Genomic DNA, 14,489 nt, shown 5'->3' with positions numbered 1-14,489 from the left:
CAAGGGATTGATAACCACAGAATACATAAGAAGCTCAAACAACTCTATAGGAAAAAAAATACCATAATCCAATTAAAAATGGACAAAAGATCTGACTAGACATTTCTCAAAAGAACACATACAAATGGCAAACAGGCATATGAAAAAGTGCTCAACATCACTGATCATTGGAAAAATGGAAATCAAAATTACATGGTATCATCTCACCCCAGTTAAAATGACTTTTATCCCAAAGCAGGCAATAACAAATGCTGGTGAGGATATGGAGAAAGAGGAACCCTCATACTCTGTGGGAATGTAAATTAGTACAGACACTACTGAGAACACTATGGGGAGGTTCCTCAAAAAACTAAAAACACAACTAGTGTATGATTCAGCAATCCTTCTGCTGCTTGGTGTATTCCCCCCAAAAAAATAAATTCGTATATCAAAAACATCTCTGCATTTCCATGTTTATTACAGCACTACTCACAATAGCCACATGACCATCAATACAGTCACGGAGTAGTATTTAGCCATAAAAAAGGATGAGATCCTGTAATCTGCAAGAACATGGATGGAACTCAAAGACATTAAGTGATATAAGCCAGACACAGAAAGACAACCTTCACAGATTCTCATTTGTGAGAGCTAAAAATTAAAACAATTTAATTCATGGATATGAGAGTAGAAGGATGGTTACCAGAGGCTGGGAAGGGGAGACGGAAAAAAGGGGATGGTTAATGGGTACAAAAATATAGTTAGATGCAATAAATATAATCTACAATTTGATAGCACAACAGGGTGAATACAGTCAGCAATGCATTGTTGTGCATTTTAAAATAACTGAGGGAGTACAATAGGAATGTTTGCAACAGAACAATAAAAGCTTGAGGTGATAGATACCATATATACCCTGATGTGATTCTTACACATTATATGCCTGTATTGAAACAACCTATGTACCCTGTAAATATTAACATTTATATATACCTTCTATATACCTGTAAAAATTAAAGAGAAAAAAATTTAAAAAGGCAAACTGCCAAGGCTTCAAACCTTGCTACTGCATCTCCTGGACAGGAGATTCTGGGCAAGTTATTTAACATTTCTAAGACTCAACCCTCATCTGTCACTTGGGAATGTCAGAGTGTTGTGAAGGTTAAATGAGATGCTGACTTAGAGGCTTTTACATAGAACCTGCACAAAGTATGTTCTCAATAAATGATGAGTGCATGAATTTATTTTACTAAATTAAGAGAAACATTTTAATGGCAATATCCAATACTAGTGAGTATGAAAATCAAACCCCATTGCTATTGACGGTGTTGATTTGATAATTCTCCTTTTTAAGTTGTAGCCATTGCTATGATTTATTACAGAAAAAGGAATCAAAGTAAAGAGTGCAAAGGGAAATGGGGCAAAGTCAGGAGGAAACTGGTCACAGCTTTCAGGAGCTGTGTCTGTGTAGTCACACAGGCCACACTTCATTCCTCCAGCAACAAATTGCGACAACATACCCACAATTTGTGAAATTTCACAATTGTGAAACCTCGCAATTCTGAGAAATGTTGTCTACCAGATAAAGACCTAGTGCCTAGTTTTTTTATTGGGGGCTGGTGATTTGACAATTCTTCTGCAAAGTAATTCAGAAGTATCTAGAGCTCTCACACTGTGACTCAGTACTACAGAAAACAGGTAAAAGCACTTATGCAGATATGCTGATGTTAATAATAATAAATTAGAATCTAAATGGAAAGTACGACATGAGAGACTGGTAACATAGAACATTACTACAACAACAAAATGTGAAAAAAGCAGAAATATATAAACTTTATAACAACCATGAAATCCAATTTCATAAAATAGACTTACCAGGGATAACGATATGTAACTGTTTTTGCCTTTTCCTTTTTTTAAACTTTATATGACTAAATTTCTTCTGAACTTAAAAATGGTATTTTAATAAAGGATATTTTTTCATGTTGAAATTAAGATGGGTCCTTCTTTTTGCACTCTGCTGCCATCTGGCTGGCTTCTTACTACACACTCTCAAACCCTGGAGGTCACCAAAGCCAGATGCTCGAGGTAGTGCCGTTTTCTCCCAGCCTACACCTAAATGTTCATCCCTAGCTCCTAGATGAAGCATCCCATCCAAGAAGAAACTCAATGAATGCTACTTAAAGAAACAAACACACAAAATGTATAACTTGGCCAACCAAACAGGAATCTATTTGTAAATTAATCCTTGAAAAGTAGCTGAAAAGAATACTTGGAGAAAAGAGGTAAAAAAAATTTTTAAAGGAATGACAAAAATGCAAATTTGAATGTTATTGGTGTTGTCAGAAAGGCCAGCATACACCTTCTCTGAAGGCAAATATGAAAGCAGAGATGCAGGGGGATAGGTGGGCATAAGGGTGTGGAAAGCTGAGCTTCTGGAAACAGGCAGAGGCTAGGCCTCAAACCCTCCTCTGCTGCTCCTTCCTAGCTGGGTGACCTTGGGCAAGTCACCAAATCTCTTTGGGCCTCAGTCTGCTTATCTATATAAAGTGGGGTTAACAAGAAGATTCACCTTATTGGGTTGCTGGGAGGAAGACACTGTACTTAGAAGAGTGCCTGACACCTAGTAAGGACTTATAAACTGTTGCTTTTTCTTCCTGTAGGACTCATACTAAAGAAACTTGAATTCTCTGCATAGGCCTGGGGCGTTTCAGTGGGAGAGGCACACAAATAATCTCTTAAAGGAGATTGCCCCCTCACAATCACGTGAGCTCTTATGCAGAATGCCTGCTTCTATACTGCAATGGATTGACCATTTGTGTCTCCCCAAATTCCTATGCTGAAATCGTACCCTCTAAGGTAATGGTATTAGGAGGTGCAGCCTTTGGGAGGTACTTAAATCATGAAGGTGAAACCTTCATGAATGAGATTAATATCATCTATAATCACCTACAATCTCTCTCTCAGAGAGTTCCCTTACTCCTTCCTCCACGTACATACACAGCAAGAAGGTGCCATCTATGAATCAGGAAACGGCCCTCACCAGACACTGAATCAGCTCATGCATCAATCTTGGACTTCTCAGTCTCCATCAATGTGAGAAGTAGATTTCTATTGTTTGTAAGTCATCTAGTGTATGGAATTCTGTTATAGCAGCCCCAGTGGACTGAGACATATGCCTTAGTTCTCTTGTCACTCACCAGGACCCCGGCGTCTTCTTGCTGGCTCTACCATCCAGGGCGCTTTCCCTTTCTCCAATAAGGTGATCACATTTGGTCTCCGAAAGGAAAGACCTGTATGTTGGACAAACATGGAAACTGACTATAAATGTGCGCACCAGGGAAGTCAGAGCCACGCCCTGCATCAACAAGATAGTGGTTTAGCAGCATGAAAGAGCATACAGGATGTGAAGGGCAGCTGGAGAATGGGGAATGTGATACTGTGATTTGTAATAAGAAATAGGTATTTGGTTTTCATCCCTGTTTCCTGGCACACAGCTCCTCAAACCCTTGGAATCTTCCGCATATGTGTCTTTCATCTGTTAAGAGAAGACTGTGGCTGGGAGCTTCTGGACAGCTTTCAGACAGAGGCTGGTTGCCAATCATGTGATTAGAGGGTTGGAACTTTCAGCCCACTGCCTGACCTCTGAGGAGAGGACAGGGGCTGGAGTTTGAGCCTATCACTAATGGCCAATGATTTAATCAACCATGCCTACCTGAAGCCTCCTTAAAAACTCTGTGCACTGGGTTTGGAGAGCCTCAGGTTTGCTGACCACGTGAAGGGTGGTACAGTAGAGGTGCATGCTCTTGCCCCTCCCCCCATACCTAGCCCTCTGCACTCTTGCATCTGGCTGTTCAACTGTATCCTTTGTAATATATATATATATATATATATATATATATATATATATATTTTTTTTTTTTTTTTTTTTTTGAGACGGAGTTTCACTCATGTTACCCAGGCTGGAGTGCAATGGCGCGATCTCGGCTCACTGCAACCTCCGCCTCCTGGGTTCAGGCAATTCTCCTGCCTCAGCCTCCTGAGTAGCTGGGATTACAGGCACGCGCCACCATGCCCAGCTAATTTTTTTTTGTAGTTTTAGTAGAGACGGGGTTTCACCATGTTGACCAGGATGGTCTCGATCTCTTGACCTCATGATCCACCCGCCTCGGCCTCCCAAAGTGCTGGGATTACAGGCTTGAGCCACCGCGCCCGGCCCCCTTTGTAATATATTTTATACTAAACTGGTAAGCATAAGTAAAGCGACTCTCTGAGTTCTAGCAAATGACTGAACCTGAGGAGAGGGTCATGGGAATCCCCTAATTTAGAGTTGGTCAGTTGGAAGTTCCAGAGGCCTGGACATGCAACTGGCGTCTCAAGTAGGGGACAGTCTCATGGGACTGGGCCCTTACCCTGTGAGATCTGACACTATCTCCAGGTAGACAGTGTCAGAATTGAACTGAATTGGAGGACACCCAGCTGGAGTCTGCTGGAGAACTGTTTGGTGTGTGTGGGAAAGCCCCTAAACATCTGGTGTTAGAGTATGCGGTATTGAGTTTGGTTGTTTAAATCTCACACAGAGATGCAGAAATCTCAGTTACAGCCAGTAGAGTTGTTAAATTTTAACTCTACAAAGCAAACTATTTTCCTGAGAATTGAATCAGAAACTCCTGAGGCTGGTTAGGAAGTTACTGTCTTTCTGCTCCAGACTCCCGCCCTTCTATGATCTCTTCTGTGGTCCCAGGGCTAGGGCTTTGCTATCTTCACTTCTGTGTCACCAGCTGCTTCCTGTCCACATCCACCAGCAGGGGCTTTTTGGTTTCAATGTGTGGAGTTTTTTTAGTTCTGTACTCTCAGAACCAGTTTCATCTGGCCCCTTAGAAGTATAAACATACTAGGCAGCACACTTCCCCCTCCTTTAGAAGTCTGAGTTCCAGATCTGAGGGGACCTTCCTTGAAGTCCTAAAAACCCTAAATTATTCTCTTTGTCCCTCCAACCCCAGGGATGGTGGCAGCTTCCTACAGTTACTATCTCTGTGTTACATCAATGTCCACTATTCACCTTTTAAAAACACCTCTTAAATTAATTCCTTATATTCTATCAAAAGAACTCAAAAGTTACCTACAGAGTTTCCATATGACTCAGCAATTCTACCTCTAGGTATATACCCAAGAAAAATAAACATACATCCACAAAAACAAACTTGTATATGTTCATAGCAGTATATCAAAATAACCAGAGTGAAACCAGCAAGTGAAAACAACCCAACTGCCCATCAATTAACTAATGAATGGATAAACACAATGAGGTCTATCCATACAATACATATTTGTCAATGAAAAGGAATGAAGTATTGACACATACTACAATGTGATAAACCTCAAGAACATTATAAATGAAAGAAGCCACATATTTATGATTTCACATGTATGAAAGGTCCAGAACGGGCAAATCCATAGAGATAGAAAGTGGACTAGTAGTTACCTAATCTGGGGGGATGAGTGGTTGAGGGAGATGAAGAGTGATTACTTACGGGTACTGGGTTTTTGAGTGGGAATAATGAAAATATAATTAATTGTGGTGATGGATGCATAACTCTGAATACACTATTATAAAAACCATGCAATTGTGCACTTTTTATGGGTAAACTGTATATGAATTATATCTCAAAAAAGATCTTTAAAAAATGCAGGCCAGGCACGGTGGCTCACACCTATAATCCCAGCACTTTGGGAGGCTGAGGTGGGTAGATCATGAGGTCAGGAATTCAAGAGCAGTCTGGCCAATATGGTGAAACCCCATCCCTACTAAAAACACAAAAATTAGCTGGGCGTTGTGGCACGTGCCTATAGTCCCAGCTACTCAGAAGGCTGAGGCAGAAAAATAGCTTGAACCCGGGAGGCAGAGGTTGCAGTGAGCTAAGATCATGCCATTGCACTCTAGCCTGGGCAACAGAGCAAGACTCCATCTCAACAAAAAAAAAAAGAAAGAAAGAAACTGTAGTGCCTTCCATTTTCCTGATTAGGCCCAGAGTGGTGCAACTCCCTCGACAGGCTGGTTCTGGACTGTGGGGGAAGAAGAGCCTTACCAAGTGAGACCAGGTTCTGGTAGTTCTCCAACATGACATCTTCATACAAATCCTTCTGAATGGGGCTCAGCCATTCCCACTCCTCCTGGGAGAAGTAGATGGCTAAGTCCCCAAATGTTATAGGTGCCTGAAATGAAAAATCAAACGTCCATTCACCATGGGCTCATGCTTCCATGTGACTGGGGGAAACGGTACACGTATCTTAAACATGGAAGACATGAGGTACAAGAATCATTCAGGAAGCATTCAGGGTTCTGAGGCCAAAAGGGGCATATTAAGAAATTAAATAAAATACGATATAAGACACAGCTGTTACTAAAATTATCTTGCATTAAAAATACGTGGCAACCTAGATCTACCAGGCATTTACAAAGGCAAGGCATTTTTCTAGAGGCACTAGCAACGGAATCACAGTATGTTACAGATGAGGAAATTGAGGCCCAGAGGGATGAGAAAACTTACTGCAGGTCTCACAGCTAGTAAATGGAGAAGCTAGAGTTCAATCCAGACAGTGTGGCTCCAGATTTAATCTCCTAACCACATGCTCTCCAAGGAGCATATGAGTATGTTACACATGACAAAAGGTTCTTTGAGGGTATAATCAAGGTCACTGATCACTTGACCTTAACATAAGAAGACTTTAAAATAGGCAGATTATCTTGGACTTGACCTGGCCAGTTGGTTATTAGTTCTTGCTGTCTTGAAAATGAAAAATAAGGGTCAGGTGGAAAATGTGAGAAGGAAGTGAATCTGCCCACTAACCGGCAAGCTTGGAAGAGGAACTGAGACCCAAATGAGAATACAGCCGGCCAACACCTTGATTTCAGCCCTGTGCCCTCCAAAGCAGATGACTCAGTTAAATCATGTTGTGCCTGGGCGCCAACCCACAAAACTGCATGATAATAAACACGTGCTGTTTTGAGCTGCCAAGCTTGCAGCTAATCTGTTACAGCAGCAAGGAGGAACTAATACACATACCTGAAAGCAAACACGCTTGTTATGGGAAACTGCATTTGAGATGCTGTTGTAAAAAACGCTCAATGATTGACAGTGGTGGAGCATGCTGACCACAGGAGGCTGCCCATACCACCTCACTGCGCCAATGCACTCAATGGAATAACAGGACTCTGTGGTGCCTCTCAGTCTTGGGACCTTAGCTGGAGAGATTTCCTCCATGTAAATATGGGTTTTAAAAAAAGAAACAAAAGCACACAACAAGACTAACTCCAGAGCACATGTCAAATCCTCTCTGCTACTGCAGGCCCCACCTGGGCATTCATTTCCATGCTGAGAAATCACAGTGGCTCTCATCTTCCTCCAGGGAGGACATTTCTCCTGGGGAGGGAATTTCTCCTGGCACTGGCAAAGCCCCTGGAAATGCTGAAATAACAGGCGAGTGGCCAAGTGCACAGTGGGGAATGGAGAGATGCCCGCTGGGCAGTTTCCTGGCTGCTGAACCCTTCTCAGGCTCTTCTCCCCATGGCAATGGGAGAAAACCAAGGACTAGGCATTGGATGGATCTCCAATAGGCAACATGTCTCCATAAAAGGAAAGCGAATGGTCAACATCTCACAAGACACGATGGGATATTCCTGAAGAGAAACTGCCACTTACCTTGGATTTGGATTTCCCCCGTGCAGCAGGCATCCTTTCCTCCCACTTGAGGGTCCACACTCAGAGAGGGGCAGAGAGCTGGTAAGGCAGGGCTGTGGGGAGAAGAAAGGTCATGAGGCCAACTGGACCTTTTGGGCAGTGTCAGAGTCCACAGGCCCCTAACCTGGACGGACACATGGACACATGCACGCATGCACGCATGCACACATCGCTGTCAGAACATCTTGAGCATTCCTGGTCCCCTCACACTCTCACAGTCAGGAAGGGCGCAGCCAACACTTTTATGCCTAAGATCTCAGCAGGTTCTTGATCAGGAGGTAAATGAGGACTGTACAGACCTCTGGCCATCCATTTGACAAGTATTTACTGAGCACCCACTAGGTGTCCAGCTGTCCCAGGTACTGGAGAGAGAACAGTGAGTTAAGGGTGGAAGAGTGCCAGCTCCCAAGCACCTTTCATTCCAGTAGGGGAGGCAAGTCCATATAAAGCACAATGATAGTAATGGTCATTGCTATGAAGAATAAACAGGCCAGGGCAGGGGTTACAGAGTAGTGGGATGGTCAGGGAAGGTGCTTCCGAGGAGGCCACATGAAGCTGAGGTCCAAATGTGAGAGCGTGAGCCATGTGGGTGCTAGGGGAAGAGCATTCCAGGTAGAGGCACTGCAGGTGCCAGGGTCCTGGCTGGGTGCAGGCTTGGTGTGAGGAGAACAAGGTCCATGTACTGAGGCAGAGTGAGTGCAGTGGGGAGGGTGGGCTAAGGCAGGAGGGGCCAGATCATGGAAGGGGTGCTGAGCAGCTTGGATCTGATCCAAGGTGTGACATCACTGGGGGAGGTAGGGGAGCTGAGTAGGGGAGTGACACCATCGACTTAACACTTAACAAAAAAATTGGCTGTGTCTATATAGTGAATAAACTGTGTGTCAGGAGAGAGAACAGGAGTGAGGAGAGGACTCGGTAGGTAGCTTTGCAGAAATCTGGCGGAAACGTTGGTGGCATGACTAGGGTGGGTGGAGAGGAGGAGGGAAGATATGGTCAGATCACCTCCTTGAAGGGGTCCTTCGATCTACCCATATAAAAGAATCTCTGCCCTATACCTATGCTGTCTAATGTGAATGCCACTAGCCACATGTGAAAACTGGGCACAGGAAATAACACTAGTGCAACTGAGGAACTCATTTTCTTTTCTTCCTTTTTCCTTTTTCTTTTTTGAGACAGGGTCTTGCTCTGGTGCCCAGGCAGGAGCACAGTAGTGTGATCTCAGCTCACTGCAGCCTCAACCTCCTGGGCTCAAGCAATCCTCCCACCTCAGCCTTCCAAATAGCTGGGACCACAGGTACCTGCCACCTCATCCAGCTAATTTTTGTATTTTTCAGAAACAGAGTTTGGCATGTTGCCCAGGCTGGTCTCAAACTCCTGGGCTCAACCAATCAGCCTGCCTAGGCTTTCCAAAGTGCTGGGATTACAGACATGAGCAACTGTGCCCAGCCTGGAACTCACTTTCATTCCAATCAATTCACTATTAAAACCATAATAAAATAAAATTTAAAACTATTGCTAAAATTATTAAAAGTCATTTACTGAATTTAAAATGAAAAACTGATACTGAATTTGGTTACTATAAAACTTTAAAGTATGTCTGGAACAACTTGGGTATGTGACTCTACTTTTCCAAAGGTTTTATGAAATGAAGTACAGATCAGGTATCTTCATTGAAAATTAAGGGTCTAGATGGACGTGTGTATAAAACTTGTATCAGATTTCAAAGACTTAGTATGAAAAAATAACTATTTCATTGATAATTGTTTATACTGGCTACATGTTACAATGTTAATATTTTGGATATAGTCAGTTAAATATAATATATTATTAAAATTAACTGCAATGGGCCAGGCACAGTGGCTCATGTCTGTAATCCCACTGCTCTGAGGCTGAGGCAGGAGGATCACCTGAGCCTAAGAGTTCGAGAGCAACCTTAGGCAACCTTCTTAGCAACCAAGAGTTCGAGGGCAATGTAGTGAGACCCCATCTCTGAAAATATTAAACAATTAGCTGAGTATGGTGGTGTGTGCCTGTACTCTTAGCTACTTGGGAGGCTGAGATGGACTGCTTGAGCCTGGCAGGCAGAGGTTTCAGTGGGCCAAGATCATGCCACTGCAGTCCCGCCTGGGTAGCAGAGTGAGACCCTGTCTCAAAAACAAAGCAAAACAAACAAACAAAAAACATTACTGATAAATTTGTTGCTTTTTACCCTTTTCAATGTAGCTGCTGGAAAATCTAAAATGATGTGCCTGCCTCACATTATCTTTCTGCAGGGCAGTATATTATTGTATTGTTCCATTTTCCTCATAGCATGTACCACTTTCTGAAAACAGCTTGTTTGTGGGGGTGTCTATGTGGTTAGTACCTCCCCTCTCCCTACACACACACAATGACCTGAGCTGGAAAGCAGAGACTTTGTTTTGCTCCCCGCTCTACTCCCAAGGCTGAGAACCTACCTAGAACAGAGCAGGTGCTCAATAAACACTCGTTGCCTAACTCAACCAAATCCTCGGTGTGCTGAAACCCCGTCCTAGACAGTTCTGCTGCAGCCATTCCCTGGTCCTCCACACTTGTCTTTGGAGAGGACAGAAATGGGGACATACTTATCATTCCCCTTATTGCGGAAAGCTTGACATCTTGAAAAAATGATACAATGAATGCCTCATTACTCTTTACCAAATGTTAATATTTTTCATACACTTTTTTAAAAAAAGCAATTGTCTGAAAGTTGCAGACATGATGACAGTTTATCCCTAAATGTTCCAGTGCATGCCTCCAAAGAATGCCATCATCATACCCTGGTGCCAACAGCAGAAACGTACCCAAAAGCTTTCTGTGACTTTTTATTGAAAAGAAGTACAGCAGGATACAGCCTGAAAAATGAAAATAATAGACGTTCCCTCTACAGATGTTCGTTTTGTCCCCCTGGGGGTGGAGGTAGAAGAAGATAAATAAATCCAAGGCCATCATGCTTCAGTTCAGAGTTAGATAACGGATATGTTTTGATATGAGATGTGAATCCTAAGATGGCCTTGTCCTATTTAAGAGAAGCTAGGCAGAAGAATGCTTAGGTTATTACGCTTCTCTCTTTGTAGGATATAGTAGTAGTAAGAATAGAAATACTAAAATGAATTATTAACAAGATGAATAAATGTTGAGTGCTACATGTGCTAAGCAACACTGAAGATTATCATTTTAATTCTCACATCTGGTGGCAAGTCTGGTTCTAATGCCATTTTCCAGATGAAGAGACAGGGGCACAGAGAGGAAGGAATTGCTTACCCAAGGTCATAAGGTAGACCAGTGGCAGAGCCAGGGTTCAAACCTGGATATTTGCCCCGCATGCCTGGCTCTTAACCATACAGTGTGCCACCCTCCATCTGCCCATGTCAGAGGTAACAAGCTGAGCAAAGACCAGCAGGGCAGGCTTGAGGCTGGTCTCCCAAGAGTCCTGTGTGCAGGGTCAGCCCCAGGCTGGTGTCTAAGGAGCTGGGTGGGAGAGAGTTCCCTACACAGGTATAAAACTCTTCTTATTAAGAATACCTTCAACTTCCCTGTATGTGTGGTGCAGGGAGCCCACAATTTATGCCTTACGTTGAATCCCTGCTTTCCCTCTGGGAGTCTGCTATTTTGGTATCTGCCAAGCAAAGGATGCTGATGTGAGCAGCTCACAATACCAAATGTGGACACTGAGTCTCTAATGGCCACGCTGTGTAGATAGTACCTTGTATGTGTTGTTCTAATTCATTACTAAGGGAATTAGTATGCCACTCAGGACTGCGCTGAGAGAGGACTCCTGGGAGCCTGGCCCTGACTTCCCCAGGCTCTGCTCCATGCACCCTTCCCTTTGCTGACAATGCTCTGCATTCTTTGGCTCTAATAAATCAATTGTTGTGAGCATGACTACCGGCTGGGTCCTGGGAGGCCCTCGAGAATGCTTAAACCTGGGAGGTGGCCTTGCGGACTCCGAAACATAAGCTAGTAAGAGGTAACCACTCCTCTATCACACCCCTCAGCTGTATCAGCCTTACAGAGAGGTTCTAATGAACAGTTGTTCTGCTCCAGATGGAGGTGAGGTGGGCACATGATCAATGTCCTGGCCCCAATGGGAGGCAGCTGGAAGTATGGCTTCCCAGCCTCTCAGGATGGTGCCCTGAGCCACACCCAACTCTAGTGCTCTTGTTTAGAGGGACCCCTGGTTACCAGGTCTCTGGTTTAATAAAACGAGAGTGACTCTATCTTAAAGTGAATAGGTAGGCACTCACAAGGCCCCTGCTTAAGGTTAATGCTTATAGTCTGAAAATAGCCACATCCCAAGCTGACCAACTATTATGACTACAGAAAATCTATGGACACACAGACCATCTCCCACCAAGCCTGCAGAATGTCCAGATGTCCTGAGACTGCAGCCTACTTTGAGATAACGTCAATGACCAGGCTTAGGATGAAACATGAATGGTCATTGATAGCACAAATAGCCCTATCTTTAGTAAGCACATCTGCACATTCCTGGTTTAATTATAGCTCCTTACAGTTTCCAATTCCTTCTCCTGCTTTCTGAGAACACCCTACTCTGTAACAGAGTAGTTTCCTACAAACTTGCTTCTTTCACTGTGCTATGTGGCTCACCTTGAATTTCCTTCCTGCGCAATATCCAAGAACCCTCTTTTCCAGCAACACTCACTGGGCAAGAAGGTCCAGGGGCCATGGTCCAGGAGGGGCCTCTAATTAGCAGAGTGTGCTATGCCAGCTACATCGTTCTAAGGGGATACCTGACTTCCATCTGCCTGGGAATGGGGTGGGGGGGAATAAGGGTGCTGGGGCATTAGTGACTGTGGTAGACCAGAATTACAGCCCCCCAAAGATATGAACATCCTAATTTTCAGAATCCATGAATATGGCACCTTACATAGCAAAAGGAACTTTGCAGATCTGACTTTGCAGATCTGAGTTAAGGATCTTGGAGGCAGCGAGGGAAGATTATCCTGAAAGTGGAAAAAACACAAACCGTTTTTCCTCTGCTCTCATACCACAACAATCAATACAGAACACTTCCATGACCACATGTGTGAGTCTTCCTCACACACCAAGCAAGCAATCATTTCTGCAGTGGACACTAGTTGGGTGTCCACCAACTCAATTGTGACACTATGTTCCTGGGGATAGAATTAGAGCCCAGAGCTTGAGGGCTCAGCCCCCAAGACTGCCGCACCTTCAGACACCAGTTGCAAGTCCGGACTTCAGGAACTTCTGACTGACTGGCTTTAAGTTGGGTTTCTCATAACTTCCTTTTTGTGTTCAATTATTAATAATTTGCTAAAGCAGCTCATGGAACTCAGGCAAAAAAAAAAAAAAAAGCTCACAGAACTCAGGAACTCAAAAAAAAGTAAACTTACACTTACTGGCTGATTATGAAGGATATTCCGAAGAATAGAGGAAGAAATGTGTAGAAATACAAGGAACGTGAGAGGTGGTGTGCAGCTTCCATGCCTTTCTTGGGAACCCTCCAGGAACCCCTACCTGTTCAGCTAACCAGAAGCTCTTCAAACCCCGTCCTTCTGAGTTTTATGGTGGCTTCATTACATAGGCAAGATTGATTAAACTACTGGCCCTTGGTGATCAACTTAACCTTTAGTCTTTCTTCCCTCCCCAGAGGTTGGAGGGTAGAGTTGGATGTCCCAACTGTCTAATTCTGCCTTGGTCTTTCTGGTTATTAACCCCATCCGGAAGCTACCCAGGGGCTGCCAGCCACCAGCCATCTCATTAGCATACAAAAGACATGTAAAAGAAAAGGGTGTGGTGGCTCACACCTGTAATCCCAGCACTTTGGGAGGCTGAAGCAGGAAGATCACTTCAGGTCAGTAGTTCCAGACCAGGCTGGTCAAAATGGGGAAACACCATCTCCACTAAAAATATAAACATTAGCACATGCCTATAATCCCAGCTACGCAGGAGGCTGAGGTAGGAGAATCGCTTGAACCTGGGAGGCAGAGATTGCAGTGAGCCACGATCACACCACTGCACTCCAGCCTGGGTGACAGAGCAAGACTCCATCTCAAAAACAACAACAAAATCTACAGACCCCAAAATCACTAAGCCAAAGGGAAGTCAAGCTGGGAACTGCTTCAGGCAAACATGCCTCCCATTACTAAACACATACCTCCCTCATAATTTGCTCACAATGAAATTCTTTTTGGACAAAGGACACACAGAATTAATGAGATAAATGCATATCTGATTGCTTCCTCTGCCCTATTTCACCAAACCAGACTAAGGCATAAGTGGCTACTCCTCTATCCTCCTCTCATGTGTAAACTGCGTATTCAGTGAAAGGCTAATCAGACTCAAATGAATGCAACTGTTTGTCTCTTATCTACCTACAACCTGGAAGCCCCTTCCATCGCTTCAAGTTGTCCCACCTTTCCAGACCAAACCAATGTACATATATTGGCTGATGTCTCATGTTTCCCAAAAACACATAAAGCCTAGCTGTGCCCCAACTACCTTGGGCACATGTCAGGACCTCCTGAGGCTGTGTCATGGGTCTGTCCTTAGCCTTGGCAAAATAAACTTTCTAAATTGACTGAGACTTGTCTCTGTTATTTTGAGTTCACAGACATCACTGAAAATTCTAAGATTTCAAGAGTTGTATGCCAGGAAACAGGTCAAAGGCTATTTCTCAATAGCATAATCTTAGATTGCTCAAGTGGGTTCAACATAAATATAAGGGTCCTCTTTATAAAAGGGCAGCAGAAGGATCAGAGTCAG

At 43.7% G+C, this 14,489-nt stretch overlaps 1 protein-coding gene across 5 annotated transcripts in view; it reads right to left on the bottom strand.

Annotated features, from left to right (window-relative positions):
• ZNF667 (zinc finger protein 667) overlaps nucleotides 1–14,489 on the bottom strand; it is a 36,498-nt gene that overhangs the window by 13,843 nt on the left and 8,166 nt on the right. For 4 of the 5 annotated variants that reach the window (XM_032263063.1, XM_032263064.1, XM_032263062.1 and 1 more), the window contains 4 exons: nucleotides 7,930–8,083; nucleotides 7,683–7,774; nucleotides 6,069–6,195; nucleotides 3,180–3,272 (listed from right to left, as the gene is read on the bottom strand). In XM_032263063.1, coding sequence (XP_032118954.1) covers nucleotides 3,180–3,272; nucleotides 6,069–6,195; nucleotides 7,683–7,715 — 253 coding nt within the window. In that variant the 5' untranslated portion in view covers nucleotides 7,716–7,774; nucleotides 7,930–8,083. The remainder of the gene's footprint in view (nucleotides 1–3,179; nucleotides 3,273–6,068; nucleotides 6,196–7,682; nucleotides 7,775–7,929; nucleotides 8,084–14,489) is intronic. The other variant, XM_032263061.1, reaches the window with a different exon arrangement.

This window comes from Sapajus apella, unplaced genomic scaffold (assembly GCF_009761245.1).
Source record: "Sapajus apella isolate SASKATOON/1434 unplaced genomic scaffold, GSC_monkey_1.0 scaffold135, whole genome shotgun sequence".
NCBI classification, from domain to species: Eukaryota; Metazoa; Chordata; class Mammalia; order Primates; family Cebidae; genus Sapajus; species Sapajus apella.
This window is presented reverse-complemented; position numbering and strand designations above follow the sequence as displayed.